This window comes from Akebia trifoliata, unplaced genomic scaffold (assembly GCF_017979445.1).
Source record: "Akebia trifoliata isolate Shusen 1 unplaced genomic scaffold, ASM1797944v1 Contig00396, whole genome shotgun sequence".
NCBI lineage: Eukaryota > Viridiplantae > Streptophyta > Magnoliopsida > Ranunculales > Lardizabalaceae > Akebia > Akebia trifoliata.
Window position 1 is genome coordinate 49,319 of NW_028237013.1, and position 17,171 is coordinate 66,489.

A 17,171-nucleotide genomic window follows, 5' to 3' on the forward strand; every position below is an offset into this window, starting at 1 on the left:
CTCATCTAAAATGCCATTTAAAAATGCATTCATGACATCCATATGAAATAATTTAAATTTCATGGAGCATGCTATGGACATCAAAATCCGAATCGATTCAAGTCTAGCAATAGGGGAAAATGTTTCATCAAAATCAACACCCTCAATTTGAGAGTATCCTTGAGCTAAAAGATGAGATTTGTTTTGGACAACATTGTCAAGTTCATCGGATTTATTCTTGTATATCCATTTGGTCCCGATGACATTCTTTTCAGATGGTCTTGGTACAGTACTATACCTGATTCCGAGTAAACCGAAGAAGTTCCTCTTACATTTCATGAAGCCAATATTCATCAGTGAGGGCTCCATCAATATTTTTGGACTCTATTTTGGATGTGAAGCAGAGATAATTATTCAACGTCTCAAGTTGTCATCGGATTTTCATACTGGTATGAGGATCTCCAAGGATTTGACTAGCGTGATGATCATTGATAACAGGTAATGTTTTCAAAATCTAAGACGTTGAGGGAGGTAAGGATGGAGTAGGAAATACTCCCTCATTCTCAACCTCGGGGTCAGAGGGACCATTGTCCTTAATGGGTTGATCATCGATCACCATATTTATGGATTCTTGGATGGATGAGGTCCTTTGATTAAAGGCTCGAAAAGTACGACTATTTGAAGAATATTCTAGAAAGATTGCTTGGTCATTCTTCGAATCAAACTTTCCCAAGTGTTCATGGTCTTTTAGGATATAACATTTACTACCAAAGACCCGAAATGCTTGACATTGGGAGTTTTACCGTTCCACAGTTCATAAGCTGTTTTGCTTAAACTTGCTCGAAGATATACTCTATTGATGATGTGGTAGGCATTATTTACAATTTTGGCCTACAAACTTTTGGGAAGATTTTTACTATAAAGCATGACTGTGGCCATTTCTTGAAGAACATGAATTTTCCTCTTAGCAACTCTATTTTGCTGAGGGGTCTTAGGAGTTGAGAATTCATGTTGGATTCTATTTTTATCACAGAATTGTGTGAACCGACTATCCTCAAACTCTCCACCATGATCACTTCTAATTTTACCTATAACATATTCTTTTTTTGTCTGGATACGCTTAATAATCATTTTGAATTCATCAAAAGTATCAGATTTTCTCTTCAGAAAGTGATCCAGGTGAATCTTGAGAAATCATCAACTATCACCAAGAAATGCATCTTACCACATAGACTTCGTACTTTAGTGGTACTCACAAGGTTTATGTGTAAAAGAGTTAGCGATTTTGAGGTTGCAAGAGTCATTGTCTTTTTGTGGTTACTTCAAATTTTTTACCAATTTGACACTCCCCACAGACATCTCTTGATTGTTTACCCAACTTGGGTAATACGCTAACTAAGCCTTTTGAGGCAAGTCAAAACAAGTTCTTGTAGTGAAGATGACCGAGTCGTTGATGCCACAACTAGACTTCATCAACTTACGTCACGTTGCTAACACAGGAGACGGTGGTTTCTCTTATGTTTTTGATAACATAATAGTTATAAGAAGTGTGAAGGCCTCTCATAATAACTTTACCATTGGGGGTAGAGATCTCGCAGATTTCACGATTGAAACTCACCCGGTGGTCTTTCTCGCATATTTGGGATATGCTAAGAAGGTTATGTTTCAAACCATCAACGCACAACACATTTTCCACCGTGGGCAATCCAGGATCACTGACAGTTCTTCGCCCAATAATCCTAGCAGTGCTGCCATCACCAAAGGTGATTGACCCTCCGTCAAAATCAACCATGTGGCTAAATTGACTTCGATCACTTATCATGTGTCGGTAACAACTACTATCAAGGTACCATCGCAAAATGTTTTCAGCCTTAAGAGCTGTGTGAATTACAAGGCACTTGTTGTCCCCAATTTTATTTTCCATTATAGAGTTGTTTTAGAGGGTTAAGGATTACGTTTTGGAGGGGAAGAAAATTTTTTTTGACTCAGCTTTCTCCTGGACAGGTGAGTTCTTCTTAGGGGACCTACTCTTCTTGGGTGATCTTGAAGTTGAATTTTTCTTTGGATACGTTCTTCTACCTTGATTACCTCCACTTGATTCAGCAAGTTCTTTTATTTTTATATTCAGGCAAGCAATCTGCTTGAAAAGTTCCTCAATATTGTTGTTTTATTTGGGAGGTGATGAATTCTTCACTCCCTTCCACTTTGGAGACTCCTCTTTCTTAGTATTTTCAACTTCGTTTTGGAGAGAAAACTTCCCTTTATCATGCTTCTTCTTTTCAACCAATAATGATTTGTCAATAAGGGCTTGTGAGGTTGTATGGTGATGATTTTGAACTCGATGCATTCAAATTTCATGTGACCTGTTCCACCACAAAAGTTGCATGTGATGACTTTCTTGAAGTTTTTCTTAGTATTTGATGACTCTCCATGAAAAAATAAAGTGGGAGATGGAGGTGATGTGAATTCAATCTAAACCGAACCAAAGCAAGCCAAATCTCATGGTTTGATTCGGTTCTCGGTTTGAACCGAATTAAGTTGCACCCCTAGTTTAAACCATTGTTTGTTCCGCAATCCAACGTTCTGGAGTGTGGATTGTAGGATAGAGATGGAGCAGTCAGAGAGAGAATCTATCAAAGCGGCTTCCGAAGAGGTATCTCGACAGTTCAAAACCCTAATTAAAGCCGACGATCTCGAGACGCTTAACCAATTGCAACACCTCATGTAGTCTCTCTCTCTCTCTCTTGATTATTATAACTGGTTTCTTGATTTTAGAACTAGGGTTTTGATTGATGTTGTTAATGTGACGGGAAAATGCTTTCGATTTAACATTATCATGATTCGGATGTCAATTGGAGGGGGAACGTAGAATGATCCTTGTTTTTTCTGTTAATAGTTTGCGTTCGAACTTCGAAGTGGATTTGAAAGTTGTTTTCTTTTTCATTCAATTGGAAATAGGTATCAGATTCTCAATTATGGTTTAATTGGATGAACCATAAGAAAGATCATCAGTTTAAAATTGTTTTCAGCTAATTGGATGGGATGCCATTTTTTTTTAATATTTACTAAACTGGTAAAATTAGGATCTAAAACTGAATTTGAATGAATGGTAAGATGGTAAGATTTTTTTTAATATTAAGTTAGGTATTATTTTTTAATTTTATTTTAAGGGGTTCATTCTTTCTTTTTTCTGCTAAATTAGAATAAACACCATAACAAATTCCAAGGTGGTGTTCATTTTATGCATAGTTTTCATTTGGGTTCCTTGTAATCATGAAATTCAATATTAGGGTTTGCTTTACTGGAAGAAAAAAAAAGGATTGTTAAATCATAATCGTTTTGATTTGTAAATAATCTAAGTAGGAAGTGATAATAAAATCTAGTTAAATGTGGTCATTTGTGAATTTCATTCTTTGTCGAAAATCTTAGATTTTTTGTTGTTGTTGAAGTAATTTAACTTAGGGTTTAAGGTAGGAAATATATAATTTCTTTTTTGTAAGTCAATAATTTATTGATAAAGAGTTGGTTGCATGGTTTTAAGACTCGTTTTGACATTTCGTCTCATCCATGAACGAGACTGAGTCGACTTGGATGAGTTTTTCGATATGTTTGAGTTGTCTCATTCAACAATGAGAAAAATGAACTGTGATTTTAAATCTCGTCCCATACGTTTGACTTGTCTATCCATCTTGTTGGTGGACGATACCGAGATGTATTGGATGAGAGTTAGAATCATGGTTGGTTGAGGTAATTGGCTATGTTCATTTGAAATCCCCCTCACAATATGGCAAAAGGTATAAAACAAACAAAGAACCCTCTTAGCAAACCAAAAGAAGTACCCAAAAGTCACCCAGGAATCATACAAAGACTGAATAGAAAAAGACAAACAACAACACACCACAAAAAAAGGTAAGAAACAGACCCCAGATCTCCCTAGCCACACCACATTGAATGAACACATGCTTCATAGACTCCTTATCCAATTTGGAATGTAACAAAAATTTGCTCTACAAAATCCCATCTTTCTCAACTGATCCATAGTGAGCACCCTACCCCATACCACTACCCAGGCCCAATAAGATACTTTGGATGTGACTTTTGGCCCCATATCGCCACGTGAGGGAAAAGGAAGGACCAATCCATGCTAGATCATGGTAGAACGCACCCACTGAGAACATGCCTGATTTGCTTCCAATCCACAACAGGCCTTTAAGCCCCTTGGAACTTCTTCTTCTTCTTCTCCTTTATTTATTGTATTTTATTGTATTTTTTCTGTTGGTGTTTTGTCAAACATGCTATTAGACAATAGAATGTTTTCTGACATCAAATGCTTACTTGAAATTACACCTTGATTCTTACAGTTATACTTGTTTCTTACTAGAATTTGAAATTTGGATCTCTTTCATTATTGTTAATGCTTGCTTTTATTGAATGTGTAATTTTTTTTTTTTCATTTTCCAAATGCAGATTGGGAAGGTTACAGGATAGCACTGCAATACTGTCTCATTTTAATGAGTATTCTGAGCAGTGCTTTGCAGACATTTCGGGGGATTTCTCAAGGAATTCACGTCTCTTAAGGTCTATGAAGTTGGATCTTGATTACATATTTCAGAAGCTGAGGTATCACTTGCTACTCTTTCCTAGTTGTACTTTAATCATCCTTCAAATAAATTCTAATTTATTTTTTCTGGAATTATTTTGTGTGGAGCGATTGAGGGCACATTTATCAATTGAGGCAATTGAATGGTACCTGAATCCTGAAATTAGATTACTGTCTTGTTGCATACATGTTAGATGTGTCTATGTAGATCTATTTTTATGTCCCAGGGTTTAAATGTCTTTTGTAGTGCACAAAGGTGAGGAGAAGTTACTTACATGACAATGCATTATTGATATGCTGGAAAATTTGGTGCATAGATAACTTAAAATTATGGCGTTTAAGAGAAAATGTACTGCCGTACAACTGCATATCCGGCAAAATCAACTTTAATTGATCAATGCATACACACTAGTAGCTACACTTGGAGAGGGATTGAGAATACTGGAGGGTCAATTTCAGAATGATCCCAAATTGCAAATGTGCTACCCTTACAACCACATATATTGAAAAGAACTACAATTTTGTTTGTCGATATCAACCAAAGTAACCCAAGTACGGATCATAGAGCAGGATCAAATGCAGACAAATGAGTGAGAATGTGGGAGTGGCAAATTCTAAAAGATCCAACGTCCAGAACCCTGCCAAAGCATTACACACATATTGTAGGATGTTGTATTATGTACCACCTTCTATTTGAATTCGACTTTTCTCCTTCCCTTCTCATGTGGTCACTCAAGAGACTCAAACATGTCTGAGTAGGCGAGAGTCAATACGTTGTGAAGCAAAGTAGCAAACACAAAACAAAAAAAAAAAAACAAGAAGTTGAACTTACATAGTCACATTTTATTAACTTCTTACTTAAAAATGATGAAGTTGCTTTCTTATCTACTACACACAACGCCAAAAGTGCCATCGTTCTTTGTTGTTTTCCCAATTCTCCCATTCCCTGTACCTTTAATTGTCTCTACTATAGGTACACTACAAAACCATGTAAGGTTCTCAAGACCATTATGCATTTCCACAAAATTCTTCAATTGCAAGAACTCTATTCCTTCCATTTTTCTTGGTACTGTTTATTAGGTTTCAATATTTTAGTGTTCTCTAGATAATGGAAAAGGGTTATCTTTTCTAAACAAATTCTTTAAATAAATTCTTCAGTTAGTTTGGGTGTTCTCATTTGGATTCTTTGTTTGTACCCTTACGTTAGTGATGCAGGACGGTGAGGGAAGAAGAAAAAAAAATATGGGTTTAGGGAAATTGGTTTGGGATTTGAAATTGGGTTAAGGATTTGGACGACAATAAGAAAAAGGGTTTTAAAAATTATGATTTTTTTTTTCTTTAGAAAAAAGGGTTTGGTAATAGAGTATGGGGTAGCTTTGGAAAAGAGATTAATGAAATAAGGGTTAAAAAATGGAAAAGGATTAAGGGTTAAAATAAAATGGGTTTTAAGAAATCAAGATTCAAGACTTTAAGAATTCAAGATTCAAGAAAATCGAGAATAATAAGGATTTAAAGAAAATCAAGAGAAAAGGATTCTTGACGGATTCAAGAATTTAAGAAAATCAAGAAACAATAAAAAGAAAATATAAAGATGAGAAGAAGATAGAGCCTTGAAATCACACCAAGAATTGTGGAGAACTCACTTCACTCCATAAAATAAATTTGTTCTTTATTTATCAAAATTCTTTGTTTAAAAAAAAAATCCCTAATACAACCTATATAAAGAAGATAAATTAAGAATCCTAGTTAAACTAAAATACCAAATAAATAACCTTATTTTCATAACTTTCTCTCACCTAATTTTCAAATCCTAATATACTAAACTATAAGACACAAACTAATGTTACTAAACTACTCTTAAATATTATACTAAGACCATGGGCCAGTAAAACATGAAAATAAGCCCCCAAAACATAAAATTTGTTGAAGTATGACTCAAAATAATTAAGTCCGGTCCAAGTATGTGTTTTTTGTGTCGGTCCAAGGTAATTTGGGTTAGGCTTGTAATTTATGTAATTGGTTTACTTATGTGGTGCTTTTAAAAGTGGTTTTGTTTTCTTTTGTTGAAACTCCAAGTCTAAATCTTTTCTAGAGAATAGAGTAGAGAAAGAAAGAAAATTTGGAGAAGAGAGGTTGAGAGGTTTGGGAAGATTGAGATCTAGAAGAAGGTGAAGCTAAGTGATAGAGGTTTGTCTTTGTATCGATTTGTCCCGTTTTCTTCATAGTGAAATTGAGTTCCAAGGCTCATACCTCCGTGGACGTAACTTTTGGGTGAGCCACGTAAAATCTCGTGTTGTGGGTATTGTGTTTGATGGGGACATCAGATCATTACCCTCTAAATATTATCATAGGAGAAGGAAATCACAAGCTTCCTTATGGATTGGTGATAGTTACGGAGAAGACTTAAAGGCCCCATGTGCTAGATCTTTTGAAGACTCCACATTGGAGAGTGCATATGGGTTGCATTTGAATCGAGGAGGACTTCTTAGTTGAATTAGAATGACCTATACGTGACCATAGTGTTAGAATTCTTAGGGTTTATTTAATTTTCTATTTTGAACTTTATTTTGGATTTTTTATTATGTTTTGGACTTATTTTTATGTTTTATTGGCTTATGGTAATAGTATAGATGCTTGGGGGTAGTTTAGTAACTTTAGGTTGTCTTTTATTTAAATTTTTATGGTTTGAAATTTTAAGAGAGAGAAAGTTACGAAAATTAGATAATTTTTGTAATTTATCGTTTACTTAAGGGTAACTTAGGTTTTTTCTTTTTAGGATTTTGTTTTTACTATTTAAGGAAATCTTTATATTATTTTATGGAGCCTTTTGAATACAATTTACAAAATTTCTGGTTTTCCTATCTTGAATGTTGGGACATTCATCTTGGTGAGCAAAAATCATTTGTCTCTTCTATTTTCTTTTTGGTTTGCAGGTATAGTCTAATTTTCTTCTTCTTTTCATCTTATTTTTATAGTTTTTTTATGATTTTTTGTTACTAAACCCTAGGTGAGTCCTTACCAACGTCTTTTTAGAGATCCTACATATACTAGAACCTGCTAAAACCCCTCCCAAAACTACCATGTTGCTGCCCAATCCAAACCAGTCCGAAAACCCTTGTCTAGTTTGACTTAAATCGACTACAAAACCATCCTTATTTGTTGTCCAATAATTTACAACAAGCTTAGACCATCTTAAAATCCTTGTTTTTATTAATCTAACCTTATTCCAACCCTAGATCTAACCTTAGGAACCTTAATTTTTTAGATCTTTTTAGATATTGTTAGACTAATACCCTAGGCTAGTAGGAAGTTCTACCTTTCATAAGATTTCTCAATTTAATATTTTAAATTTAGACCAATGGGACTTAAAACATTGTCTTGAATTATTTATTAGCCATTTACTAGATTTTTCTTACTTTTTTGTGGTAGAATCCGGTAGTTTATAATATTGATTGTCCTGATTAATTTTTTTTTAATAATCTCAGAACCATCATTTTAGTTAGTTCATAATCCTGCATTAGTGTTCTTACTATTTCTTTGTGTGGTTGTTTATCTTCTTTGCATTTGCTACTATTAGTTGGGTTTGTCCTTAATTGCCATTATCAAACAAGGTCTTGGAAGGTGTGGCATACAAGGTGTTTGGTGAAATACCCAATGGGTGTTTGATCAAATTACTGAGTGAGCTTTACAAAGGTGTTCACATACGCAACAAGTGGTATTAGAGCCTAGGTTATCTAGAGGGTTGCAATGGTGAAGAAGGGTATAACAATGTTCGGAAGTTCCGGTGGGGTGAAGTTTGAGGTGAAACCATGTGATGGAAAATCAAAATTTACTTTGTGGCGAAGGAAGATGATGAATATTCTTATTAAACAAGGACTTCATAATTGCATTTGGGGCATTGAAGTGAAGTCGGAGAGTATGTCTAATGAGACATGGGAGGAGTTGGATTTGAAGGCTATTAGCTCCATTGAGTTGCATATTTCCGATGAAGTAATGTATAACGTCATGGAAGAAAAAACTACTAAGGGAACATAAGGCAAGCTTGAGAAGCTTTACATGGGAAAGATTTTGTCTAATAAGCTATTCCTTAAGGACCAATTCTATGGCCTAAAGATGGAGGAAGGACAAGACATCATGGAGCATTTGAACACGTTCAATCGTTGTTTTAGTGATTTGTTGAAGGTAGAATTGAAGTTTGAAGAAGAAGACAAAGCATTGTTTTTGTTGAGATTACTTCCTAATTCTTCGAACATTTTCGGACTACTCTCATGTTTAGCAAGGAAATCTTCAAATTTGAGGATGTGGCTCAAGACCTTATCTCTCACGTGACAATGAACAAGTCAAGTGAGAAGGATGCTCAAGGGGAAGGACTCATTGCAAAAGGTTCAAGTAAGTGAGATTGAACAAAAGAGAAAAGAAAATCCAAAGGGAAAAATTCTAGATCCAAATCTAGAAGTAAGAAAGAATTGGAGTGCTATCCTTGCGGGAAGAAGGGACATTACAAAAGAGATTGTAGAAAGTATAAAGCAAAGGTAAAAAAAGGGAAGAAAGCCGAATTAAGCTCCATGACAAGCATAACATAAGTGATGGAGAGCTATTAGCGGCATCTTCAGGTAATCTCACTTCCAACTCTTGGATTTTAGATTTCGAGTGTACTTTTCATGTGTTCCAATCGTGATTGGTTTGAGTCCGATGAACCTTATGACTATGGAGATGTTCTACTGGGTAACGATGCGGCATGTAAAGTCATTGGAACAGGGACCATAAAGATAAAAATGTATGATGGGGTTGTTAGAACCTTGAGTAGTGTGAGGCATGTGCCGTCACTCAAGAAAAATTTGATATCATTAGGTACACTCGATTCAAATGGGTGTTCATTCTTGGTAAAGATGCGGCTCTTAAGGTGTCTAAGGTAGCCATGGTAATAATGAGAGGTGTTGAGCTTGCAAATAACCACTACAAGCTTTCGGGGAACATAATTCTAGGTGGAGTTGTAATATTCACGGAGAATTTTTTTAGAAAGGATGAAACTCAACTTTGACACTTAAGGCTTGGTCATATAAGTGAAAGAGCAATGCAAGAGTTATATTGATGACAATTGTTGAAGGGTATTAGGTCATGCAAGTTAGAATTTTGTAAGTTTTGTGTGATGGGAAAGTAAAGTAAGGTGTTGTTCAAGGTTGCAAATAAAGAAATCAAGCGTAAGGGGTTGCTATACTACATTTATTTCGATATGTGAAGACCTGCACCTAAATCAAAAGGTAGAGCTTGTTACTTTGTCATTTTCATGAAAGATTTTTCAAAAAAGATTTGAGTTTACTTTAGGAAGGAGAAATCTGAAGTCTTTGTCAAGTTTGTAAAATGGAAAACTGAAGTAGAAAATCAAATGGGAAGAACCATCAAATACTTGATAAGCAACAATGGGGCTGAATAGAAAGTTGACAAGTTCTTGAAATTTTGCAAAGAAGATGGCATCACAAGATATTTTATTGTGAAGAAAAATCCTTAACAAAATGACGCGACCGAGAGGATGAATAAAACTCTCATGGAGAGGGAGAGATGCATGAGGCTACATGCGGGGTTGCCCAAACCATTTTGTGCGGAATTCGTTAACCATGCTTGTTATTTGGTTAATCGTTCACCATCTAAGTTACTTGAATTTAAGTGTGTCGAAGATGTGTGGACGGGCAAAGAAGTTGACTACTCTACATTGAAGGTGTTTGGATGCAAGGCATATGTTCTCATTTCAAGTGATAAGAGAAACAAATTGCAATTAAAGTCACTGGAGTGCATCTTCCTCGGATACGAGAAGGGAGTAAAGAGATTCAAACTTTGGGATCTAGTAAACAAGAAGAAAATCCTTAGTAGAGATGTGAGAAGATAGTTGTTGGTGACAAGGTTGTTGTAATCGAAATTCCTATTATCATGGAGAAGACTACAAGGGAAGTACCTGAAATTCAATTTGAATAGGGTAGCACATTTGGTAGGGAAGAACAACAATAAGAAAGGGTTAGCCTTTTAACATTATACAAGGAAGGCCAAGAAGAACCATTATAGCACTTCAAAGGTATGGATGAGAAGATCAAGTGTACTTTGCACTAGTGGCAAGTGAGGGAGATCTCACTAAACCGGTTGCAAGGGACAAGTTTGAGCATTGCTTATACTTGCTTAATCTCATTGCTTGTTGAGATTGGAGGGTGCCTCCCCACTTGAGGTGCATGGAGATGAGAGATTTCTCATCAAGGGTGGAGGTGTTATAAACACATTGAAGTTCCAACGTTTCCAAGGTTGAAGAGTTTTTTCGCTAAGGTGGAGATTGTTGAAGTATGGTTCAAAACAATTAGACTTGGTCCAAGTATGCGTGTTTTTTGGGTCGGTCCAAGGTAATTTGGGTTGGGCTTGTAACTTATGTAAGTGGCCCACTTATGTGGTGCTTTTAAAAGAGATTTTGTTTTTTTTTGTTGGAACTCCAAGTCTATATCTTTTCTAGAGAATAGAGTAGAGAAAAAAGGAAAATCTAGAGAGTAGATGTTGAGAGGTTTGGGAAGATTGAGATCTAGAAGAACGTGAAGCTAAGTGATAGAGGTTTTTCCTTGTATTGATTTACCTCATTTTCTTCATAGTGAAATCGAGTTCTAACATTCATACTTCCATGGATGTAGCCTTTGGGTGAACCACGTAAAATCTCGTGTTGTGGGTATTGTTTTCTTACTCTTTTTTTGTGTGGTTGTTTATCTTCTTTGCATTTGCTACTATTAGTTGGGTTTGTCTTTCATTACCATTATCAAACAAGGTATTGGAAGGTGCGGTATACATGTTTGGTGAAATCCTCAGTAGGTGTTTGATCAAATTACTAAGTGAGCTTCACAAATGTGTTCACATACACAACAAAATTAAAGCTCTAAAACAGAAAACTAAATAAATAATTAATCTAAAATAACCCCGAATCATAAATCTAGGCTAAAATTAGTGAAAACCTAAATAATTATAAAATTTTAATCGGAACCCTTGATCGTTGACTTGATTTGCGTTCCACATTAGTTAGTATATGTTGTAATTTTGGGAGTCTTGTGGAAGCATTTGCTTCTTATTTTTGAATTTGTAGTTGATCCATGTACTCGTCAATTTTACGTTCATCTCTTTCCACATGCAATACCTTTTTTTTTGATAACTGGCTATCCCTGTAAACAGTGGATTGGCCTGTATCTGGGCTTTTTGCCCAGTCTAGACCATAGTCTTGTCCAAGGACTAGTCTCGGGGCACGTGCAACGCCCACACATAACATGCACTAGGTAAGTAAAGGTGCTCCCTCGCGGGTGGTTTAGAGGAATTAATGCTCATATTGTGTATCGAACTCATGACCAATACATTATTTGACCTACATTATGATTTAACCCCCACTTGGGGTACGTAGTGATGTAGGACATTTACAACTCTAAGGCAGTGTTTGTTTGCGCTATTTTTCAGTGCTTATTGCTGAAAAAAATTAAATTCAGCACTTTTGTCAAAATAGCGCGTTTGTTTACTCTATATTTTCAGCGCTTATTGCTGAAAATAAGTGAAAAAAATTCAGCACTATTTTGATGCTAAAAAAAAGTGCTGAAGCGGTAAGCACTTCGTTTTTTTCAACACGGACAAGTATGCCCTTTGTTTTTTTGAGCATGGACAAGTATGCCCTTATTCTTAAAAAGATATTACCTATTATATCTCATGGATAAGTATATAAACACCCCACAAATTAATAAACTCACACCATGACTAAATTATTTTGTCTTATATGGGTTAAAAGTTTTAGAATAAGTTGATTTTTGGTGAAGATGATCTCTACAATGAGGAGATCATCCTCACCAAAAATTAGCACATCTTGAAACTTCTAACCCTATCAAAACAAGTTCAAGAACCGTAAATCGTCCATTTTTTTTTTTAAATTATTTTTGACGAGTTAGAAGTTTCAAAATGGATTAATTTTTTATGAGGATGATCTCTATACCATATAGACCATCCTCACTAAAAATTTGCTCATTCCAAAAACTTTAACCCATATAAAACAAAAAAAAATGGCTATAGTGTGGGCTGGCCTTATTAATTCATAGGGTGCTTTTATAATTACACAACCTTCATTTCCATTGAAAATTATTCATCCAAAATTAAGTTCTTTTAAAGTTGATTTCAAATTTGGGTGACTTGTATGACATTATTATTTTTAATTTGAAATTGGTGGGCTTTTATAAATAGAAATTGTTATTTATAAATTGAAGATTTGAGTATTATTTATTATTTAAAAATAAATTGTATTTTAATTTTATAAGAAATAATATATTTTATTGTGTTTGATAATAAAAAAACATTTAAAACATGCAAACAATGTATAATGTGATTGTAAGGGTAACAAAGACAATTTACCAGTTTCAGCAATGTGTAACAAACATGATTCAGCCTCTAAACAAACAACTTTTTCAGTACTTAAATTCAGCGCTTATAAATTTCAGCGCTTAATGCTATTCAGTACTTATTTTTTTCAGTTTAATAAACAATACCTAAGTAGTTTTCTAATTCTATTAGATTTCTATTTCTATTTCTAGTAGAATTTCTATTTTTACTTCTAGTAGGATTTCTATTTCATAGTTATATTAGGAGTACAATTCCTTGTTAGTTTGTAATTTGTTTTAAATTCGTTTTTATTATTTAGACTATAATTAGAAGTACTTAGAAGTGTCTAATTTGAGTTCTAATAGGATTAAAAAGTTAGTATTATGTTATAGATAGGTTAGGAATATTAATTTTTAGTATTTTAGTAGGATTACAAGTTGTTATGATGGAGTTATCTATATAAGGAGCTCCAAATCCGAAAATTAGAAAATTAGAAAATCAATCAATCAATCAATAATAAATTCAATTATCCTTTCTCTTTTAATTATTATTTTTTAGCTTTATACTTTATTTTCTTACAAGCTATTGCTTGTTTATCAATTGAATCTATTGATTCAAATTGATTTTAAGTGTTCTATTGAACACGATCTATCGAATCTATTGATTCACACGCTTCCACTATGTCAAGTGGTATCAGAGCTCTTGCTACGATCCACATTCATGGTTGGTGAAGGAGAATTCATCACTGAAATTGAATTGGAAGTCCAATTTGAGAAGTTTGAAGAAGGTGAACATCTTAGTTGTATTATCTGCAACTTATTGCCAGTACAACATGTTGATCCTTCAACTCGACATAGTCTTTTCCAGATTACATGTAAGGATCAAGGTAAATTGTGCAAATTAATTATAGATAGTGGAAGTTCGGAAAATATAATTTCAAGCTACATGGTCGATGCACTCAAACTACCCACTACGCAACACCCTACACCTTATTCTATAGGTTGGGTGGACGATAAATGCAAGAAAAATGTGACAAGCCAATGCTCTATTTCTTTTAACATTGGGCTCTGTAAGGATGATGTTATTTGTGACATCGTCCCAATGAGAGCATGTCACATCCTCTTGGGAAGGCCTTGGCTTTATGATAATGATGTCACTTATCGAGGCAAAGCCAACACTTATTCTTTCATGCATGATGGTGTCAAAGTGATCTTACACCCTTCCCATTCAAAACCCAAGACTACCCAACCAGCCAAGGAGAATGAAGCATGATTTGTTTCTACCAACATCAACGAGGACTTAAAGGAAGCAAGCCAAGTGTTCTCAATGGTAGTACAACCTTCCAACCGAGACCCTCCTACTCAAGGTCCTCATCAGGTGCAATCCCTCGACGAATTTTCTCGTGTTCTTCCTTTAGAATTGTCGGATTCATAGCCTCCAATGGAAAATATCTAACACCACATCGATCTGGTATCCAGTGCAAGTTTCCCAAAATTGCATCATTATATGATGAGTCTGAAAGAGCATGACACATTGAAGAAACAAGTGAAAAGGAACCTTGAAACCTCTACTAACAAGTACAAAATTGGTGTCAATAGAAGATTCAAGAGGTATGAAAAAGGAGACTTGGACATGGTTCATCCTAGTAAATATCGTTTTCCCGCCAGAATTTACAAGACCAAGTTGAAGAAAATTGAACCCCTTCATATCTTGAAGAAGATAAACGATAATTTTTATATGTAGAATTTTCCTGATGATATGTTATGGTCAATTATATTATTTAATCTAAGTCTGAAGAACGGATATCACTGGAAGAGGATTAAAGCGAGAGATGAATGAAAAACAAGAAAAAAAAAAGAAGGCCTTCAAGAACAACTCGAGGACGAGTTTTTTTCAAAGAAAGGGGACCTGATGTAGGACATCTACAGTTCTAAGTAGTTTTCTAATTCTATTAGATTTCTATTTTTAGTAGGATTTCTATTTTTACTTCTAGTAGGATTTCTATTTCATAGTTATATTAGGAGTACAATTCCTTGTTAGTTTCTAAGTTGTTTTAAATTCGTTTTTATTATTTAGACTATAATTAGAAGTACTTAGAAGTGTCTAATTTGAGTTCTAATATGATTAGAAAGTTAGTATTATGTTATAGATAGGTTATGAATATTAATTTTTAATATTTTAGTAGGATTACAAGTTGTTATGATGGAGTTATCTATATAAGGAGTTCCAAATCCGAAAATTAGAAAATCAATCAATCAATAATCAATTCAATTATCTTTTCTCTTTTAATTATTTTTTAGTTTTATACTTTATTTTCTTACAAGCTACTGCTTGTTTATCAATTGAATCTATTGATTCAAATTAATTTTGAGTGTTCCATTGAACACGATCTATCGAATCTATTGATTCACACGCTTCTGCTACGTCACGTTGGCAACATGTCAAGATACTTCTGGTTCAACCATACCACAAAAAAAAAAAAATTAAGTAGCTTTATAAGGAGAGAATGAATTTTTTTTAATTTTGAATAAAACAAACGATATCATAATGTCCTATTTCCTATAGAATAAATGAAAAAAAAATAAGATCTCTATACAAAGAAGCGGTCCAAAAAGACTTCTTCATGCATTTTCTTTCCTCATAAACAACTACATCATTATCGACAACTAAAGTCTTAAAAAGACAAGTACAATCAGCCTCAATAGCGATCAAAGTATCCCCCTTTTCTTTATATCTTGGTTGCATGAATTTTTTTGGAATTGATGGCTTGTGGTAGTATCTCTACAACCTTCTTCAACTCAGCTTTTCTATTAATTAGATCAGCTTGTTTCTATTTAGCCTTGAAAATTTGGGAATGCAAGTTGTTCAATATCTGTCGCTTCATCTAAGCTTCATTGTCCATCATAAGAGATAATTGAAGATCCCTATCATTTGTCGTAACGATGATAAAATTCTCTCTTCTAGAAAGATGTGTGTCCACTTGAAGCATAATTGACTGAACGACCTCCACAAAAGTTGTGGGATTAGCTTTGAAAGCGTCTTTGAGAGAAGTGGCGATCGCAAACATATGGAGAGATTGTCATTCCCTCAAATGGGAAAAACCTGAAGCACTTGTTCAATTTGGGACTGAAGGAATTCATTGCAAGCTCCCTGAAGTGTTTTTTGTAGACATGAATCCACACTATTACGATGTAAAATAGCATGTTGAGTCTGTGTAGAAATAATCAACATCCCATGTGGCTCCAAGGCAATCATTGATGAACTAATGAACCCATTAGAGGTAGGCAAGGTTGACAAAACAAGACTAGTGTGTATCGTCGATGGTGTATCATGTGAGCTTTGGCAAAGGCAAGATGAAATCTCATTCTCATTATTCTTTGGAAGGTTGTTCTAATCACCACATCTGAAACACCATCTGTTAGTTCGAAAAAAAACCGACATCCCAAATATCCTCATACTCGAAAAAGCAAGGATGTTCACAAGGTCTTTTGGGTCAAATAGAGTTTAACCACAGCTTGGGGTAGCGGATAAGTCTGCAAGAATGGTACGAATGCTCAGAAGAAGGGTTAAGGGGTAAAATATTAAATCTACAATAACCAAACCCCATAGGATTATTATATCTACAAGAACTGTAGGATTATTAAATAAAACAAAGTATATATAAGGGGGTAAGAAAGAGAAGTCACCTCATCTAAGAGACATAAGACCTTCATTTGTGTCAAAATGCACTTCAGGGGTATGGGGGTGCTTTGAATTCACTCCAATGTCGTTGTCTATTAGCTAAGTGGTAAGATGTGTGGATTGTTGTTCCCACGTTCTAGGTTCAAACTCCCTTGAACCCAACTTCATATGCTAACTACTAATCTTATACCCATCTAGAAAAAAAATATTGCCTTTACTGTTCTACCTTTTCCAATAATACCCCTACAATTTATTATATTTCCTCTTTTATCCCCTTAACCCCAAAGAGGATGACTGTACCGTAGTGTGAAGGCCATACATTCTGACACCTAAAGTTAGGTGTAGCTCACCCCGGAGTCACCCGAGAGCACCCATGTAATACTATGTAAGGCTCACATATAAAGTCATATCAACCCCATGCCAGGGCATATCTATTAGCTTAGTGGCATTTATGTAATAAGGGAGTATGATCGACCTCTACTTTTGATGTTTCCTTCTGGAAACCTAGGAAAGACTTAGCGTACTCTTGGTAGGAAGGGTG

At 34.7% G+C, this 17,171-nt stretch overlaps 1 protein-coding gene across 1 annotated transcript; it reads left to right on the top strand.

The window, feature by feature from the left end:
• Positions 1–2,529: 2,529 nt before the first annotated feature.
• Positions 2,530–11,299, top strand: LOC147381482 (kxDL motif-containing protein LO9-177-like). The gene is made up of 2 exons (XM_086430359.1): positions 2,530–2,703; positions 4,447–11,299. The coding sequence occupies exons 1-2, from the start codon at positions 2,588–2,590 to the stop codon at positions 4,811–4,813; spliced, it is 483 nt and encodes a 160-aa protein (XP_086286485.1). The 5' UTR covers positions 2,530–2,587; the 3' UTR covers positions 4,814–11,299.
• Positions 11,300–17,171: the final 5,872 nt, after the last annotated feature.

What these genes read in the sequence shown, in the direction of transcription:
- LOC147381482 (XM_086430359.1), top strand. Translation starts at nt 2,588, where the DNA reads ATGGAGCAGTCAGAGAGAGAATCTATCAAAGCGGCTTCCGAAGAGGTA. An exon ending in AACCAATTGCAACACCTCAT is followed by an intron (nt 2,704 to 4,446) that starts GTAGTCTCTCTC and finishes TTCCAAATGCAG; the next exon opens with ATTGGGAAGGTTACAGGATA.